Raw genomic sequence first — 20,971 nt, 5'->3', positions numbered from 1 at the left:
TAAATAGTTTTTTTCGGTTTTTTAGAATTTTTTACATGGAGTATCTGAATTCATGCGGTTTTTGAAAATGCTGGAACGCATCCCCTGCTTTTGTATGAAAGTAAAGAACTTTTTTATACGGCTTTCTGAGGATCGCATGTACCGCATAAAAAGAGACCTAAGTGTTTGTATTATTAGCGTTAGCAGTAACGTTGACAGCGTCGTCGACCCCAAATTGACTTGTCGTTGACGTTGGCGTTGTTGCCTTTGGAGAGGCATACAAACACAGCCACTATATATGCATGTATGCATTCAGTCTGTGTGTGTACGCAAGTATGTATGAATGTGTGCATGATTACATTTGTGTAGGTGGCCTTGCTGAGAAATCGCAGAACTATACGGATAAACTCTCATGCTTCTACTCACTGGTGCATTTATATGTGTGTATGTGTGTGCGTGTGCATCGTTTTTATGTGCTATATTTGACTTGTTTCTGGTTGCTATTCATGATAATTTCTTGCTACTGGCAGCGTATGTTTGTTGTATTCGTGTTAATGTATTGTGAACATATGTATGTATGTACCCTGCAGCAATGATGCGGCCAATTTTCCGTAAAGGGCTAGTACTTCATTGGTTAAAATTTGACTGGTCAGAATTGGGCATTTGCTTGCATCGAAAATGTCAGCCTTCGACCAGTCCCCAAGGAACCGGCCTAGAGATAGAGGAAAAGTACAGTTTGGAGGTGACAGGGTGGTGTTGTCTTGCAATTCAATAAAAAAATTTAAAGAACACCACCCTGTAAATGTCCCAATCGCTTGGTCTGGCCTTCATGCAAAGTGAACATTTAAACACACATTTACATGCGTGGCTGTCGCTCAGTGTGCAGAAATGCTTGCCACTATTTGTTAACTTTCAGGAGGGTCCGGGGTCAAATGCCGTCAGAAGCAACATGGTTATAAAATGATAAAATTTATTTTTTTTTTTTTTGTTTCCGAATTATGAAAAAGCATCTGCGAAGTGCAGAACGCAATCTAACTCCAACGAAAAAAATCTCCAAAATTGGACTAGTCCAGGGCTATCTTAGGGTCAGTGTTGATTGAACCGGTCCTTTTCCAATGACACGCCAGTGCTAAAAATGGCAGTTGAAACCATTGGCAGGGGAATTATGAGGGACTAGTGCTGGTAACAATAGGGACTATCTGAGGGCTAACCTAGGGTGAGTCTGAATTGCTGAAGGGTATGTATACATACACATACATGTTGATTACAGTATAATTTTATTCTCTGCTGACTTCATTTTGCAACGCGGTATAAAAATGTGCTAATGTGTAGATATTGTCGTGTTTGGGAAAAGGGACACCAAAAAGAGCTGAAATATGGATCCGATAACTTTAAGTGGCCATTCGAAGTATGCTGAAGTGATAGAAAGCAGTAATTTGGAGATATAAAAATATCTAAATATGTATGTCTACATACATACATATGTACATATGTATGTATACATATATATATGAATATATGTATGAATGTAAGCACTTGCATACATACCCTGCAAAAAATTGTGCGACTAATCTCTAAAGAGAGTATTCCGAGATTACTCTCAATCGGGTACAATTGGGCATTAATTAGTCCCAACTAGTCTCTTTCGGGTACTAATGGAGGTTAATTAGTCTCGACTCATCCCTTATGGGTATAATTGGAGATCAATTAGTCCCCAAGTCATCTTTAACGGGTACTATTAACGACTTAATGATATGTACGCACTTAGTTAATGAAATTTCATGTGCGGCGTTGGCTCGCAGAGAGAGTATTCGCCTAACAAAACTGAGCACCCCGGTTCGAATCTCAGCTGGCGCAAATTTTTATTTTTATTTTTTAAAAGTGACTAGTCGCTTTTTATACCCGTTCGGGTATAAAGGTGAACAATTAGTCTCTTCATAGGACATGCTCGAACAAAAGGGAACAGTTCATTCCTTATAAAGAGATCAAAAGTGGTATTATTCGCATGTTCCTTTGCGATTGCTCCCGGAGTCATCCCGGATCAGTCCCATTTTTTGCAGGGTATGTATAGCACATACTACATATGTACATATGTATGTAGTGATAAATACAAATTTATGTGTCGGCCACAGATTTTGACTAATTGTTTGGGAATCGCTGCTCACATGTTAGTGGGACATGTATGTAAGTAGGTGCATATGTATATAACTTTATATGTACAAGTACTCCAATTCACAAGCATACATACATACATATACATATATGTACGTAGGAAGATGGTGCTGATTATTCCAGTTAAATGTAATAATTATTCAGTTCAATGACCACATATGTATACGCTTTTATATGGACTTACGCACATACATATATATGTAAATAGGTACATATTTGCATACATAAAATCACATACATATGTATGTATGTATGTACCTACAAATAAACCCTGCAAGAAATATTAACAGAAAAGGAGCTAAAATCCTTCCTCTAACTCTTGGGCCTTTCACAAAAAATGCACGCTGAGCACAATTATTTTTCCTACGATAGGTAATGGCGATTTCAAGCGAATGGCGATGGCAAGGTTGCATTTTTTGGTAGAAACGAAATCGGCTTAAGTTTTTAAAATTTCTAAGAATATTGTATTAAAAACTTGAGGATAATAATATAAAAAAAAAATTATTATTGGGTGTAAATTGTCGTAAGCGGACCGGATGCTGCTGATGATGATTAATACTTTGACATGCATACTTACTTAACATATACATATACATGCAATAAGTTTTATATTTATAATTAAAAGTATGTATGTAGGTATGCAAAACTTAACTTTCACATACATACTTATGGAAGTATAGCTTTTACCGTTTTTGTATCTCCTCCGATCTCCAATTGGCAATTGCTTGAAATGACAAGCCAAATGAATTGTAGATTAATTATATCTACATATGTAAATTTTTATGCACCGATATACATACGTACGTATGAACAAATGTATGTGTGCATATGTATCTATGTGCATACATTGATGGATTACGGTTGCAATCAGTTTACCTGTTTGCAGATATATGTATGTATTATATACATATTCAATTCAAACATAGGCACGGTAGGCATACACAAAATTTTAAAATATGACATTGCACATAGATACTCACGTACAATACATACCAGGGATTTTGCGAATATTTGCGTTCGCATTCATTATGCGAATGATTCGCATTCGCATCAAATGAAACGAATGTTTTGCGAATGCGAATGTGTACATGGGCTTCAGGCTCTAAACCGTTAAGTATATATCAAGCAAATTGATGGGCCTTCAACAAGTACTGCTAAAAGTCTTATAAGCGACCTAGAAATAATTTTAGATTCCTCCAGTAAAAGCGAAGGCTCGGATATACATAGAATCTGGAGACATTAAAAAATGTGAAATTAAATTGAAGGCCTATCTTAAAGAAAATCGAGCTTATCACGGTGAAAATCCTCTCGATTGGAGAAAAACAATGATACAAAAAACAAGGTAGTTACATTGTCACTTTTTCGTCGCCATATTAAAAACCGGACAATTAAGCAGATTGTGACATTTCGTGCTACCATTAACAATATCTAAAATCCTTCAAATATTCTTATTATTTTTTTGTCGATTTAAAAATCTTGGCTCTTAAGCATAATATTTTATTCCTGTTTCACGTGAAAAAGCTGTTAAATTGCATATAAAATTTCTTTCTGTGAAATAAGTGTGAAATTCCACAACATTTCCTCAGCAAAGTAGTATTCTGTTCACGCTGTGAAAAGCTTGCAACATTTTTGCAACATGAAGCTAGCAACACAATTTACATGACATTTTTAAATAAACATGTACATTTTAAACTGTGTGAAAGCTGACAGTTTATNTAAAAGCGAAGGCTCGGATATACATAGAATCTGGAGACATTAAAAAATGTGAAATTAAATTGAAGGCCTATCTTAAAGAAAATCGAGCTTATCACGGTGAAAATCCTCTCGATTGGAGGAAAACCATGATACAAAAAACAAGGTAGTTACATTGTCACTTTTTCGTCGCCATATTAAAAACCGGACAATTAAGCAGATTGTGACATTTCGTGCTACCATTAACAATATCTAAAATCCTTCAAATATTCTTATTATTTTTTTGTCGATTTAAAAATCTTGGCTCTTAAGCATAATATTTTATTCCTGTTTCACGTGAAAAAGCTGCTAAATTGCATATAAAATTTCTTTCTGTGAAATAAGTGTGAAATTCCACAANCCAATATCTAAAATCCTTCAAATATTGTTATTATTTTTTTGTCGATTTAAAAATCTTGGCTCTTAAGCAGGGTTCGTATTTGCACACACATGCGCAGCACATCCTAACATTTTACGCTCACACACGTGTGCTGTGCATATAAAAAATTAAAAACTTGCTCACATCACATGTGTGTGCTGTTTGGTAAAAAGCACGGGCACATGTGTGTACTTTATTTTTATTAATATAAAGCACACGCACATGTGTGTGCTTTGCGTAGAGAAACTTATACACTTCGATTTCTATCTCAAATCTTAAAATAATTTTTTAATATGTTTTCTGTCATATAAAAAACAAACAACATCTCACTTTTTATTGAATTGTCTTTCAAAAAATAACGTTTAATAAACAAATTCTTTTAAAAATATATTATGTGCATGTGCATGGGCTGAAATTTGTACAAAAATCGGCTCACACACATGTGCATGTGCTTAATAACAAACAGCACACACTTTTCTGTGAGCAGAGTTTGTTTTCCACTTATGCACACACATGTGTATGAGCAGTGAGTACAAGTTGAATGTGTTTCTGGCGTGTGTGTGAGCAGAGCATGTGTGTGCAAATACGAACCCTGCTCTTAAGCATAATATTTTATTCCTGTTTCACGTGAAAAAGCTGTTAAATTGCATATAAAATTTCTTTCTGTGAAATAAGTGTGAAATTCCACAACATTTCCTCAGCAAAGTAGTATTCTGTTCACGCTGTGAAAAGCTTGCAACATTTTTGCAACATGAAGCTAGCAACACAATTTACATGACATTTTTAAATAAACATGTACATTTTAAATTGTGTGAAAGCTGACAGTTTATAGAATTCAGTAGCGGCGAAAACATGTCTCATCTCAGTATTCCAGGTAAATGCTTTCAGAGGTATTTATGCGTCACCAGAAATTTAGTTTATATGGCTTATACTGCTAGCCCTCGTAGCTGGCTACGAGATCGTTTTCATATACCCCCACTTTTCATTGGTTTGGGATTGATTTTATTTACCTCTATTCCAAATTCTACGGTGGCACGCTGTATTTTCCAATAAACCCATATTTTTCCATGAGCTGGAGATTGACTTCATACATATCCATACCAAGTTCCAGTACTCTGCCACAAATACTTGCAGAGATATGCACTATGAAAAATTCGATTTGTATGGGAGGTTCCACACTCCCTTTAGATATCGGTTTTGTTTTAGCCTATAACCGTTCTTGGAAAATGTGTGTCCGAAATTTAAANCATGGGCTTCAGGCTCTAAACCGTTAAGTATATATCAAGCAAATTGATGGGCCTTCAACAAGTACTGCTAAAAGTCTTATAAGCGACCTAGAAATAATTTTAGATTCCTCCAGTAAAAGCGAAGGCTCGGATATACATAGAATCTGGAGACATTAAAAAATGTGAAATTAAATTGAAGGCCTATCTTAAAGAAAATCGAGCTTATCACGGTGAAAATCCTCTCGATTGGAGGAAAACCATGATACAAAAAACAAGGTAGTTACATTGTCACTTTTTCGTCGCCATATTAAAAACCGGACAATTAAGCAGATTGTGACATTTCGTGCTACCATTAACAATATCTAAAATCCTTCAAATATTCTTATTATTTTTTTGTCGATTTAAAAATCTTGGCTCTTAAGCATAATATTTTATTCCTGTTTCACGTGAAAAAGCTGCTAAATTGCATATAAAATTTCTTTCTGTGAAATAAGTGTGAAATTCCACAACATTTCCTCAGCAAAGTAGTATTCTGTTCACGCTGTGAAAAGCTTGCAACATTTTTGCAACATGAAGCTAGCAACACAATTTACATGACATTTTTAAATAAACATGTACATTTTAAACTGTGTGAAAGCTGACAGTTTATAGAATTCAGTAGCGGCGAAAACATGTCTCATCTCAGTATTCCAGGTAAATGCTTTCAGAGGTATTTATGCGTCACCAGAAATTTAGTTTATATGGCTTATACTGCTAGCCCTCGTAGCTGGCTACGAGATCGTTTTCATATACCCCCACTTTTCATTGGTTTGGGATTGATTTTATTTACCTCTATTCCAAATTCTACGGTGGCACGCTGTATTTTCCAATAAACCCATATTTTTCCATGAGCTGGAGATTGACTTCATACATATCCATACCAAGTTCCAGTACTCTGCCACAAATACTTGCAGAGATATGCACTATGAAAAATTCGATTTGTATGGGAGGTTCCACACTCCCTTTAGATATCGGTTTTGTTTTAGCCTATAACCGTTCTTGGAAAATGTGTGTCCGAAATTTAAAAAAAAATCGGTACAGCCGGTATGGGCATTGTGACTCCTCAAGCGAAATCAACTAATGATTGCAAAAAATGAAATCAAATGTCGTAGTTGACCAAAAAAGAATATTAGACTTCATTCTCTCAACTTCTCAGAATGTAGAAAAGCTAAGAAATATATAATAAGATAGGATATATTAAAACAGCCTCTAAAACATTTACCAAAAGACGACCCTGAACTACACAAATAAGTTTGATTGAAAATTTGTTTTTATCTATTTATTTTATACTTCACTTTTGAGTGTGTAAAAATTTCATGTGAAAACATTATGTGTTGCTTGAAAAATTTCACGGCCCATGGGTCTCAAACTAAATTCCATTTGCTATTAAATGGGCAAAGACAATATGTATTAAATAGCACATAGGAATGTGTAATTTCAGTGTCTGAATTATATCAGAATCATCGTATCCGATATAGAAAACTACATTGTGAAATAATGAGATGAAATGAGGACACTAAAAAAATTTTAAAATATGTTCACTAAAATTGTATTAATATTAAAATAATGATTTGGCAAGTTGTTATCTAATTTAATGTAAAATTTAAACGTTTTTAAGATAAGATATTCACCCCTATTCTGGTTGTCGCAAGTCGTTCGGATCGACAGTCGTTCGTTGAATTATGTCGTAAATAAAAACATTAACGACAGATTTTAATACGTTTTCAATACTTCTTCATTTCGAAATGATAATAGGAATCAAATTTTTTAGTAGATTATGTCATTGGTTACCTCATAACGCCAATGAAAATCTCAAATTTCGACGAACGACTGTCGTTCCGACAATCGGAATAGGTGCGATTATTTTTTTAAGTAAATATTAATACAACTATTTTATTTATAATCCCAAATTTAGGATATAAAATCTTCCACACCAAAAAAACTTACAATTGGGTAACGCCGCTTCGAATTTTTCATAGCAATGTCAAAAATCTGATTTTTAATCAAAAAGTTGTTTATTGAAACTACCTTCGTTTTTGTATCATGAGGAAAACTAAACTGAAAGTATTTTTTTTATTTTTTGAAATATGTGCCCCTTTTGAACTTTGACTACTAGCTTAAAACACTGCACTATGCAGTACCGGAACCAGCGGGGGGATTTTGAGGGATTTTGCCGTTTGTGTACTCATTTTTAAACTACATTTTTTGTTTTGTCAATATTCTGACAGCATTACAATTTTCCAGGGTTCTTGGGGAATGCTGCTAGAGTGACAGCCTTCTTCCAGATCTTAATCTGGGTAGTTCTGATTGCTTTTATGATTTTTTTCTGTGCTATCCTTCAGTTTGGTACCGTTATACCGTATAACGAGATATTTATACGTTCTAGTTAAACTTCCGTTTTGGCTGTGGAAAATATACAACATACCTAACATAGTGATTTTAAATTTCCCACTCCATTTCAAAAATATGCCTAAGTTGATCAACTCTTTTCTTTTATTTCAGTTGAAAATTAAAGAACATTAGCTGAGCTAAAATAGTTCATTGGAAGCATCACTCATTTGTCAACTTAATTAATCTTAAATCTAACGAATATCAAATATGGCCGGTGAACGTCCAAAACGCCCTCTCTCAGCCTACATGCTGTGGCTCAATGAGACCCGTGAGCAAATCAAGAAAGACAACCCTGGCAGCAAGGTCACAGACATCGCTAAGCGTGGTGGCGAATTATGGCGTGCAATGAAAGACAAATCTGTAAGTAGTATATTTTCAATTAAATGTTAATTTCCTTGCCCTCTTGCTGATACCCCCAGCGGGTTAGGGGGTTAGAATATACCCGCGGTAAGGCATGCCTGTCGTAAGAGGCGACTAAAATCCACACCAGCCTGTTGGCATAGAGTGCATAACTCAACGCTAATAGGCTGGGCAACAGGTACAGCAACGGCTTGGTGGCGATAGGAACACTGTTGTCATTTGAGCGTTGTACCACCTGAAAATGCAGGGAAATATGCACGGACTCGGTTATCTGAGTATTTTACTTTTGCAAACCGTGCCTGCGAGTCATTCTGCATTTGCCGTTTGGCCCGACGCGTATGTAATTGTGACATGGCAGAGTATCAATGGTCTCGCATATTGCTTTGCAATTGCACCCCGAATCATTGCGCGAAACGTGCAGGCGAATATTTGGAGTCTACGCAAGCCAAATGGCTTTTCTTGTGTAGGCAAGGAAATCCATTCGGACGAGCACTGACACGATATACGCTTTGTTTCATTTAACTGCAGTGGTTCGGCGAAAGTTGCGCCAGCGAGCAGGACATGAAGGCGGATGAAGGAGTCTTACGTCTGCAAATTGGTTTTCCGACCAACTGAACAGGCGTTGACACTGCATTTGTCTTGCATATTTCAGCTAATTGGCCAATGGAGAACTCCCTCAATACAATGAGGTACGGAACAAAGAGACAATGGTCTCCACGGTGACAAACTCGTTGTATTCGAAGGAGCCGCGTAAGGGCAAGGCACAGGGCCATTGTCCAACAAGAGAATGCAGATTCTGGGCTTAAATGGAAACTCTTAGGCACCTAATTGAGATGAGGTAGATATAATGAGGTTGCGATAAAGATCGCCCAGTCCTTGGTATCAGACGAAATCTATTTAGGGCATGAGGCAAGAACTCTAAGGACCTAACTCGGATTAGATGAATTACACGGAAGCATCGGTTTAGGGGGGGCCGCTGCAGTAATATCACAGAGAATCGTTTTAGGAGACGAGTCAGAGGACTCTGAGGACCTAATTTAGATATGGAAAGATATAAGGAACAAGGGACAGATAGGATCGCATGTATCAATATCAGTGCAAATCATTTTAGGAATGAGTAAGAGTAGACCAAAACCCGTAAGAAGCACAAATGCACTTAAAAGCAAAGGCTTTTAAATACAGTCACAGCCTGTTTTCGAAACGTAGAGCAGAGAAAATATCGATTTTCAAAAAAGGTACGAATGCCGAATAAATGTTCAGAGTTATTGAGCCGTTTAACAGAAGACTTAAAAAATCTTAATGATCGCCAAATGATATGAGCAAAGTTCAGAAAAAGGTACAAAGTAGCCGTGAGGCACCGCTCCCACCAAGGAGGGGCCTTATCAGACGTAAAAGGCAGTAAATGCCGAGCAAATGCTAATTGTAGCAGAGTACAGCAAAAAGTGTTAGGAGAGCACTTAATGCAGAGAAAAAAGCAGTAAATGCCGAGAAAATGCTAATTGTAGCAGAGAACAGCAAAAAGTGTGAGCAGAGCACTTAATGCAGAGCCAATGTGGTGTTTGTGTGGGAAACAAGCGGTTTCCTACAGAACATTAAATGCGTAGAAACCATCAGTCTAAAAATGTTGAGGAGACACTCAAGATCAGTATAGCCATTGGGGTAGCACTACGAGACGCGCAGTGCCCTTTATGTCCAGTAACGAAGTACTGTTGCGGGAAGCAGTTGCTTCCCGCACAGTACTTGAGGTAAACTTTTGGATCCACTAAGACCCACGAGTATAGCGATGATGAACCATGAGGCAGGGTGAAAACACACACAGGTCCTGGCGCGATCAACGTGTGTGATCTCCCGTCAAATGGGAAGTCGAGAATGCTTTTGCGCTAACAAAAGCTGTATTAACATATAACAAGTCAATGTAAAATTAAAAAAAAAAATATATAAAACACAAAAAAGCCAAAAAAAAAAAATCAAAATGAGTGACAAATGATCGACAAAGGTGTGTAAAAACAAGAAGACAAAAAATCAAAAAAAAAACAGCAAAAAAATAAAAAAAAATATTTAAAAAAAATAATAAAAAAATCTCAAAAAAAAAAGGAATTCCAAAAACAAGCGCAGCTTGCGAATCACCACGCTCAGCTGCGCTCCCATATCTGATTCTCGCGAGTAATCACATTAAAAGGGTCCGGTGTAGTGGTGTCATGGTTTGATAATGGCCTGATTCCATTGCATAACATCTATGGACCCGACAAAACAAACAAAACTAAATATTTTCTTTTTATATGTACATACATATATGTATGCGCACACATTCGCAGCCCTAAAATAGTTAAAAATTTAAACAACACTAATTAGAATTTCATTACTCCTTTTTTTCCGCCACCAACAGGAATGGGAACAGAAAGCCATTAAAATGAAGGAAGAGTACAACAAGGCCGTCAAAGAGTATGAGGCTAACGGTGGTACAGATACTGGTGCTGCCAAGAAGCGAAAAGGCAAGCCCGCCGCGAAGCCCATCAAGAAGACAAAGAAGAAAGATACATCCGATGAGGAAGAAGAGGAGGAGAGTGACTAAGCGCTTGGGCGTGAAAGTGCTTAGCTCGCGCGATGGGGTGACGAAAACTTAATCAATAAGTTTTAAATATTTTATTAAAGTAATTTTAAGTGGCATATAAAAATGTATGTATATTTATGGATCACACTGATGCGAAACTTTATATATACATACATACGTACAACCGTATGCACTCTACAAAAGAAAAAAAAAATACAAAAACATGCAAAAACAATTAATACTTAAAATAGCCGTAAAAAGTAAACAAGTATAATAAAATTTCCAGTTTTTAAAACGTTACAAATACTACCACATAAGAGGGAAACAAATAGCAAAACCAAACATTTTTCGAAATGTGTTCCTTTCGACAGAATTGATTTTCTTATGTTTGCTTATAAATTTCCTAGTTATGATTTTCTATATCTATTCTAGGAACGATATTTCTTATTTTATATTGTAAAAATATAAATTAATTATGTATTTTATATTCATGCGATTTTTCTTGCATGTGTGTAGTGAAAGTTGTCATGTTTATATTTGAAAAATATAAATTTCCTTCTCTTCTGCTAAGCGTTAAGTTTCCCTTTCTTCAGACTACTTTAATCTAGTTATATTTTTAAAGAATATCTTTCCTACTTTCATTTCCTTCTCACCGCATTTTACTGTAAGTTCGTTTTTAGTTATGTTTTGTAGATTTACTTGATGTAAAGCGAAACAGACAAAACCAGTAATAAAAATAAAAGATACAAAACTTAAAAAAATATAAAAAGTATAAAAAATAAAATTTAAAGTATTTAATCCCTTGTGTATTTACATAAAAGAATGGACGAAAAAAATCAGGCAAACATACAAAAACGATTAAATGTATTGTAAATGCTAAAGGAGAAATGCAGCAAAAAGGAACCACAAAATATACAAACAAATTACAAGAAAGAGAACATTTAAAGTGTAGACAAGTTTTTAGAGATAACAGAAACCTTTTCATATTTGTCTTTTTGCTAATTTTGTTGCAAATTATCCATATAACAACACCTATTGCATTGAAAATAAAAGTCCCAACAACAATTTTAAATAAAAAGTTCGTAACTAAGCAAATATAAATACATAAATGTGTAAGCAATGATTCAAAACAAAAAAAAATAAAGAAAATATTAAACAAAGAAGTGAATAAAAACCCAAAAGCAGAACAGAATTAGTAATTCATGAACTTAAAATATTATAATGTATATGTAAATGTAGATTTGAGGCAGAAATGAGATAAATTAAATAAATATTTAAATATATTAATTCTCAAAAGATTAAATGTATTTTCCTCAATTGAAAACTAATACTTCGCACAAAAGTAGGGCAATAGTCCACGAAACCCTGTTAGCAGACCAGGCCGACTCCACCTACCATTCGTAGCGTCTTAACATCTGGTATCTTCGTATCTTAACATTGTTTACGGTTTAAAAATTAACAGGAACTTTAATACCGGTAGCAAAATTTTTGTTGGCAATGCAGAAGAGGCCCGTTTATGGGGTTGACCGATGTTAACAAGATTAGATCGGTAAAGAACAGTCCATTGTCGGAAAAAACTTGAACATGTAAAACCGACTGTTTTGGTAATGAGAATACACCACCTGCTGAACTTGACCGACTATATATATACAGTGTATTATAGAGTTATTCAGTTTGAAATTGACCATTTGGCTCTAATTCTGTTAAAGTACACTCAAGAACGGTGTACTCAAAGAAAATGTTGAGTGTTGAGTATTGTTGAAGGCTCACCAATGTTGCTTGTTGCACTACTCAACATTTGGCACCTAAAGCTAAACGCCGATTATTGTCACCATCCGGGTTAGGCAGAGTTAGAGCCAATTCAACAATATCATATACACATTCGCTAAAAATGCGAATGTTGAAGCGAGGGTTTAAAATTTAAATATTCCTAACATCCCTGGTATGTACATATACTCGTACAAATTTAAACACATATGTATGTGTGCGACGCTAGCAGCGAATCAGTTTGCGTATAATGTATATTTTTTTTCAGTGCTCTGCTTGCAAATATGCGCTGATCAGTTCAGAAATAAAATTTATTTGTGATTTGCTCCGCTAAACTGAGAAGATGCGAGTTGAGGTGACTTGAGGTAAGGTAGTTGAGTTGAGTTGTGGTGATTTAGGGTGAGTTGAGATGAGTAGAGGTGAGTTGAGATGAGTAGAGGTGAGGTGAATTGAGGTGTGGTGAGTTGAGTTTAGGTGAAGTGAGGCGCTTTGAGTTTTTCGATCTGCCAAACAAAAGAAATAAAACTCAAAAGTTAATTTTTATTTCTGAGAGAAAAAATAACGCTCAAGAAATGAGTTTTATTTTCGAACAAAATAATAAAACTCAAAGAATAATTATTATTTTTGATTTAAAAATTCAAAAAAAGATAATGATTAGCTCTGATCAAAAAAATTAAACTCATAAAATAATTATTACTTTTGATCAAGAAGATAACAACTCACAAAATAATCATTATTTCAGAGCAAAAAATACCACTCGAAAAATTAGTTTTATTTTTGATAAAATAAAATATAACTCGATATATGATTTTTTTTTGAGCGATTAATTAAAAATTTAAATATAATTCTTATTTATAATTTTTATAGATATCGCTCAAACTTTTTGAAATCGTAAGAGATTCACATTTAAAATGTTGAAATAATCATTATTTTGGAATAACACATTGCTGCTTACGCATTCCTTAGTGTTTGGCCGGGCTTGTTCTCCGATTTGTGGCGTGCGCATTAATGTTGTCGCACAAGGGCATTCATTCATTTCTCCATCGTGTGGCTATCCACATCACTACAAATACTGGAATCTCTGTCAGAGCCGTTGACGGTATTGTAGGTGTTCTGACCTTTAAATTTAAATTTAAAATCAAGGAATACATGAACCGTTTGATTATTTTATTTGTATAATAAAGACAAACAACAAACAAGCGGGCAAAATAGGCAAATGCCTTAAAATCCTAACCCTGTTAATAACTAGTCCTTATGGGAAAGTAATTAGGTTTTACACTTCACTGACATGTTAAAAACGCAGCAGGTGTGTCCCTTTTGAAGAAATATAGTTTTTATATTTTTCTGTAATGTGTTCATCACATACTCTCTAGTTTACAGAAATTCACCACATACCCTCTAGTTTACAGAACACATTACTTTAACCTGGGCATGTCATTGGAGGTAAGATAGAAATTTTAAAAATGCTTTCCCACTGCATTACCTTTATTGTAGTTGGTAAATGAGAAAGTGAACAATTTTGTCTCGAGGCGTATTGTAACGCGTTACTCCATCGATACAAAAAGTAACCGCTTACCAAAAAAATTAAAGTTTTTGCTGGGTGGTTAAATAAATTTGGTTAGTACAGTATCTATTGGAGCAATAATAGCTTTAAGATTACTTTTATTTTTTGTTGTTTGTGGAAAGTATTTTTCTTTTAATGAAACTATGTTAAAATAAAAGTGAAAAAAATAGATATATTTAAAGTATTAAATATATATATTTATTAATCCACCTCTTTTTTTTTGGGCATCCGGAAGTCGGTTATGCGGCAAAACCTCTGTTCGGCGCATCTCTACTTTATACGCAGACTAAAAAGAAACTAAATACTGGTTTAATTCCAACACTGAGCCCGGACTCGCACAATGTCGAATCCTTACTAATGGCTCCAAAACTGACTCTTGGTCAGCACCTGGGGTCTTTATCGAAGATAATGAGGATAAGCTGCACTTTCCTCTTGGGGAATATGATTCGGTCTTCCAGGCTGCGGTACCCGGCGACTACACGGGCGATGCATAATTTAAAATCGCCCGGCCAGTTGCCTTGTATGTTGCCCACAAAGTTTCTTTGTCCACTACATACAACGGTACATTGGTTGTCATCGACGTAAACACCTTATAGGAGCTTACATTTTTCGTCCGAGTAGTAAGAGAGAAGGCTCTGAGCAGTGAATTATAAACCGGAGAGATAGCCTCTTCTAACACAGGTCTGAGAAGGATGTGACTGAAACTTCTATTGTTGACTAAGGAAACTTCGAGATGTAGAAGTTAAAAATGGTTAGGATAGGAACGGCGCCCTTTGCGACCCCTTTCCCGGTTCTACGTACCGGAATTACTAGGTTTTTATTCGGCCAAAGGATGTTGTTTTGGCGAGCTAACCCTGTTTAGGTCGGCGAAATCTATTAAACGTTGTTCATCCATGGGGCAACATCTGTTCCGCACTCTTCTGCTCAGGGCTGGAATCGAGTCAAACCCTAGCCAGAAACTTACACTTCAACTCCACTCCAGTCAAGTGTAACTCCTAACAGGTGGAGTCATTTTCGAACTTGCTCAGTCTCATCGGCAATGGACCACGTCTTAGGTGGCCCAGGTTACTCAAACCGAGCTGCCTTCGCGGCACACCAGAGTCCGCGTGAGCAACTGAGCACAAACACGACCAGACCGCAACCCAGCAATAGACCACACCACACCCCCACGCCGCCGCCAACAACTCCTGGTCCCTCCAACAATCTAATCGATATGGATCACGATCCATTAATACTGCATGATACACCGTCAATAAATATCGCGATACTTGGATCATGTCAATAAATACTGACCGTGTGACAGGGCCCTAAAAATTTTGAAATCTGGATCGCGGATCGCAATACCGTCAATAAATATTGAACGTGTAGCATTTTTAAAACGCGATCCATAAATTTCGTCAGTACATCTTTTGATTTCATAATGCGAACATCGAACAAGTGATCGCTCTGCCTTCGCTCTCTGCGCTTAAAACCTTTCAAAACAAATTGAAAAAAATTTGAGTTAACATTGGAAATTTAAAAAAAATTGTGGAATGCATTATCTGTAAATTATACGTACAAAATAAAAATATTTTCTTGCGCCATAATAAGCGTTCGGCACAAAAATTATGCAAATACTGACGCGATAAATGCTGAATATGCAGCATACGTGCGCGATCCATCAAAGAGAAAGCGGGTAATAATTGTATGCCCTTTTGTGAAAAGGTAGTAGAAAAAGTAGTCTGGTAGTGCTGAAATCCGTTTTTTGTATAAAAATTTAAGTAAATATAAAAAGCAGATTCCACTGATCTACACAATAGAAAATTAATTAACTGTAACTGTGTGTCTGTAACTGTGTAACTGTAAATTAATTTACTGTAACTGTGTACGAAAATAAACTATATTGTACGTTACTATTTCGTTTCGTTTATTACTTCAACAGTTCGGTACAATACGAAAACAAAACGGCTGAGTTCACTTTGGCGATACATAATACACTACAGTAGTTTAGTAGTTACAGACGAAACAACAAACGAAATGAATCGTGAGAAAAAAATATATGTATGTATGTATGTGCATACATATTTGCAATAACTAAATACAAATCGAATGGCTGCAATGAACAAAAATAAAAATGTTTTTTAATTGAATTGGATATGAAAATTTACAGAAAAAAATATTTTTCACGTAATTGAAACGTTTGCATACATATAAAACGTACCCTATGGTACAATTGTCACAAACGAAAAGCAAACGTTTCTCGTTGGGGAAAATGACAGTGAATCTTACAATAGTTGCGATCCCGTACGAGTCCGGACTAGTCAGAAATAGTCGAATCAGTCAGATTTGACTGGAAATCGATCCCATACTCGGTTCTCTGACTATTGAGAGGACAAAAAAGAGAGTAAATACGGTTCTCTCTCTGTCAGAAGTTACCAGTTTTAGTCCGAGAATTTTTTGCTGGTAAATTCTGGTAAATGTGTCAAACGATCAGCTTTAGTGTGTTTGGCAACCAAATTGTAAACAAAAAAAGTGCCCTCTGCTAATTCATGTTGAAAAGTATTTAATTACTTGTTTAAGTGGATTCTAATGAATTTGAAAGTATTTTTGGTTATTTACATGTGTGAGCTGAGTGCGTTTACGTACAAAATAAGAAAAATTTACAACCAAAATTTTGAGGTTATGTTGAAGTTGACAGAAGTTACCATTTTTTACAAGAAAACGATCCCGTACTTTTCCATGTTACTCTCTCGCTCTGAGCGAATTTTTATTTTTTTGACAGTTTTACTAGTCCGAGTCCGAGGAATACGGGATTGCACCTAATTTGTAATGCATGTATCTTGTCAGCACTGATACCAAGGCTTTTATTTTGATTATAGTTTTGTTTTACTTACATTACCTGGAATATATATATTTTGCCAATAAAATAAAACAAATTGTTTATTAAATCGTTTTAGCAATTTTCGCGTTTTTAATTGCCCAAGTTTTATGCTTTTGTGCGTTTATTTTTATATATAAATTTTTTCCCAAACATATTCGACACTTATAAAAGTATGATTTTACATTTTTTTCGAATTTTATATGAGAGCTTAACTCTAACAATTTTAAATAAAATGTTTTTCATGCGAAAGGTTTGGTATAAACGAGATCGTTTGAAAGTGCTTGGCTCGGATGGACAACAAATGAAATCACATTCCTTGAAGTGGTTTTCACAAACGCGAGATCAGACCTGTTAAGTAATGATTACTAATTGTAATGAGTAGTAATTTAAATGCTTTGGGTTTAATGTAATGTAATCCATTATTTTCAAGTACAATTACCTTTTATCAATTACTACTCGAGTACAAGTACTTGTAATTGAATAGTACTTGGAATTACCCTCAATTACCAAAAGTAATTGAAAGTAGTTGAAAAAGTAGTTGAAGTACTTTTTCCAATTACTTTCAAGTACTTGATACCATTTTTATATATTTCTAATATTTTTGTATTTTTATTTATTTAATTTCATTTTACATAAGGGCATTTCCATGGTGGCGCACGTGACAGTCGTACGATTTCAATGAGATACAAACAAGGAAAAACATGTGTTTTCTTTTATTTTTTTGGGCTCTTGTATAGCACCTAATTACTCTATATTTGACCGAAAAACGAAACAATCGAAACGCATGGTCCTTAAATATACGCAATTAAAGAGAGGTACGTTACGTGACAAAAAATGGAAGTTGATTTTTTCTTTTCTTACAAAATCGCAAAACTCTGCGAATTGTGGATGGCTATTTTCATGAAACTTGTTTTAATATGATTTGGAGTAATTCTAATTGTATTTAGAGTTTTTTGAATTAATGCAGCTTGTTTCAATTTTCTTTTGCAACCCCAAGTGTGAAACGTCACGTGAAGTGGCGTCACGTGACATAAATTTCCATCGTTATATTTTTGTTAATATTGCTTTTCATTGAATTTTTAACGCAAATAAACATGCATTTTATGTCGAATATACTTTTTATTTTGACTTCAGCGCCAATTCAGGGTAATTTTTTTGGAAATCTATTATTTATTATGTTTCATACGCCAAATTCGAACCAAATCGGACCATAAATACGGGTTTTCGAAATAACTCGACCTTGGGCCATCTAGAAAAACCATTTTATGCAAAAATGTTTCTACTTACATAGCCAGTATATATTTAAAAAAGCAGACAAATCGGCCCATAAATACGTTAGATATATGACTTTTATTTTTTTGTCTATTATTTTTATCTATTTATTTATGAAATAAGCAGAATAATTGAAATATATTTATATAGTATGTAAAATGAAATTAAATATATAAAAATACAAAAATATTTGAAATAAATAAAAATGGTATCAAGTACTTGAAAGTAATTGAAAGTAATTGGAAAAAGTACTTCAACTACTTTTTCAACTACTTTCAACTCCTTTCAATTACTTTTGGGAATTGATGGTAATTCCAAGTACTATTCAATTACAAGTACTTGTACTCGAGTTGTAATTGCATTTCAGCTGAAAAACGATTACTAATTCATTACAAATACTTTATGAAGTAATTGTATTGAGTAGGAATTGTACTCAAATTTAACAGGTCTGCGCGAGATGAATCACGTAGTCAACACCACATCGCTGCCGTCTTAACTCGCAACTAGGTGGTTTAAAACTCGCACTATTTTCGTGTCCTGACTTCTATTGCATGCAGCGCACCGTTCAAAAGTTTTCTCCGCTTCATCTTGGTTTCCTCAAGGCATATTCAACAAGGTAGAAGTGACAATTCAGTCGAGCTCTCTCATACCTGACAGTAATGTCAAAAAACGTAAACAAAGAAATTAACCCTTTGTTATGCATGTACCATATTTGATAAAATTCAATATCTATGAAATGAAAGTTTTTGTTTTTTTTTTCGCGGAGCATTTGCTTATATGTATATGTTAATGTACTCGTGGATCGTGCTTGTATATGGCAGACTTACTCAGTTTGGGTCTGTGCATCAACAGCTAACTTTGCCCCACAGACACCTCAGGAACGGCCGACACTTCAGATAACTCAAGCAGTGAGGAATTGTATGGTAGAGGTACTGCACTGGGACAAACGCGTCCGCTTGGAAATACTCCACTATGATGGGCAACAAATAGTCACTGGCACTAAAATGGTGTTCGCACACACGCGAAGAGCCTCCTAATGGAACACCGCAGCTATTTTCCCACCGTTTTCGCTTCACTTGACAATTAGGAGGTTTAAAATAACGCACAAGTTTATTTCCTGGCTCTTGCCAAACAGAGCGCACCGCTCGTAATTCTTTTTCATTTTATTTTTGTATGTATGTATTTAAAATCAGTCGCACAGCTCAAAATTTAAAATTGAAATTAAAAAATTAAAATTTTGAATTGTATAGGGTTAAGAGTTGACATTACATCGCAGTTCAAAAGAGAGAAATGTCGAAATCACTTCTACCTTGTTATGCCTTGGATTTCCTTACATTAAATATTTAAGCAAAGTCGAACGTATTTACTTATTACCAAACTTTAAATGTGCTTACTTGCTCTCCTCGGCGGTTTACTCTTAACAATTTCACGTTTATTAAGAAAATTTGTTGCTTAAAAAATTGTGTAAATTTTTTTTAAACAAATTCAAATTTAACCATTCATTTCAATTTGACATTATAGCCTGTTTCTTATGAGAGCAATGTCAAAATCAATCACACTTTGTTAAATACATTTTGTTTCTGACTATGTACAAAACTGTACAAAACCACAAATGATATGATGATCGATGGGCAAATGGGAATTGTTTTGTACAGTTTATTTTCGTACCCTGTATTAAACACGCTATATAGATATTATAAATTAAATAAATGAAGAAAGAGAGAATTTTATTCACATAAAACTCTGACCAAAGAAAAATCTTATCGATAAATATTCCCAAACATTAAAACTAATCCATGTTTCATTAATATTCCAGTATATACTAAACAAATTAACAGAATTCAAATCCTTTTCTCAAAGGGACTATATGAAATAATGTATATAAATTAATCCTTTAAAAAATGGGTGGTAGATTTATAAGCTTTGTGATAAGTATTTCGATGAAATTTGATTAGTGATGAATTTTTTAAATTTGTTGCATTTAAAAATTACATGTTCACTATGTTAAAATGGATTACATTTGGTATTTTAAAAATGTAGTTTTTTGGTATTGATTTCCATTTTTTTCTCCAACCAAATACTAATTTTGTTTAATGTTTTATACTTTTTTCTCCAATCAATTTGTCAATAATATATTTGTTTCATTTAAAAATGATATCTTTAATATCTTAACTTGAATTACATTTGGTTTTTTAAAAATGTAAATTATTTGTAATGTTTTTTTTTGTTTGGTTGTACGCTAGACTTTTTCCACTTATTAAAACTTACATACAAATCACAGATATATTATAAAGGCTTTCCAGAAGACGGCGATGAACTTGCGTTACTAGTGGGCTGCACCTGCACTTGCGCTACGACGATGTTGAGTTTGCTGTAAGGAAAAAGTTGTACCTACCTGCTATCAGATGCAAATCCTTGCACTTGGAGGGACACACAAAGAGATACTGACCTGCTTAATAAACTCTTTATTAATATTTGCACTTTCATTTTTTTGGGGTGGTATACTTAACAAAACCGCCTAAATCGCCATTGTGACAAATATGAGATTTGGTAACCTTGAACTCCAGGCATCGAGATTTATGCATAAGAATCGTAAAATCGTTATTAAAATAACAGATTTGTAAAATAATAGCTAGAGAATATACTGCCTATCAAGGCAATGCCTTCAAAGAAAACCCGT

General features: G+C 34.7%; 1 protein-coding gene across 2 annotated transcripts in view; it reads left to right on the top strand.

Moving 5' to 3' along the window:
* Nucleotides 1–12,124, top strand: part of HmgZ (HMG protein Z) — a 44,340-nt gene extending 32,216 nt beyond the window's left edge. For both annotated transcript variants that reach the window (XM_017611317.1, XM_017611316.1), the window contains exons 2-3: nucleotides 8,029–8,277; nucleotides 10,664–12,124. In XM_017611317.1, coding sequence (XP_017466806.1) covers nucleotides 8,125–8,277; nucleotides 10,664–10,849 — 339 coding nt within the window. In that variant the 5' untranslated portion in view covers nucleotides 8,029–8,124 and the 3' untranslated portion in view covers nucleotides 10,850–12,124. The remainder of the gene's footprint in view (nucleotides 1–8,028; nucleotides 8,278–10,663) is intronic.
* Nucleotides 12,125–20,971: the final 8,847 nt, after the last annotated feature.

Source organism: Rhagoletis zephyria, unplaced genomic scaffold (assembly GCF_001687245.7).
Source record: "Rhagoletis zephyria isolate East Lansing unplaced genomic scaffold, Rhagoletis_zephyria_1.1 Rzeph_scaffold_00393, whole genome shotgun sequence".
Classification (NCBI taxonomy): Eukaryota; Metazoa; Arthropoda; class Insecta; order Diptera; family Tephritidae; genus Rhagoletis; species Rhagoletis zephyria.
The sequence above is the reverse complement of the archived record's forward strand: the minus strand, read 5'-3'. Positions and strand labels throughout refer to the sequence as shown.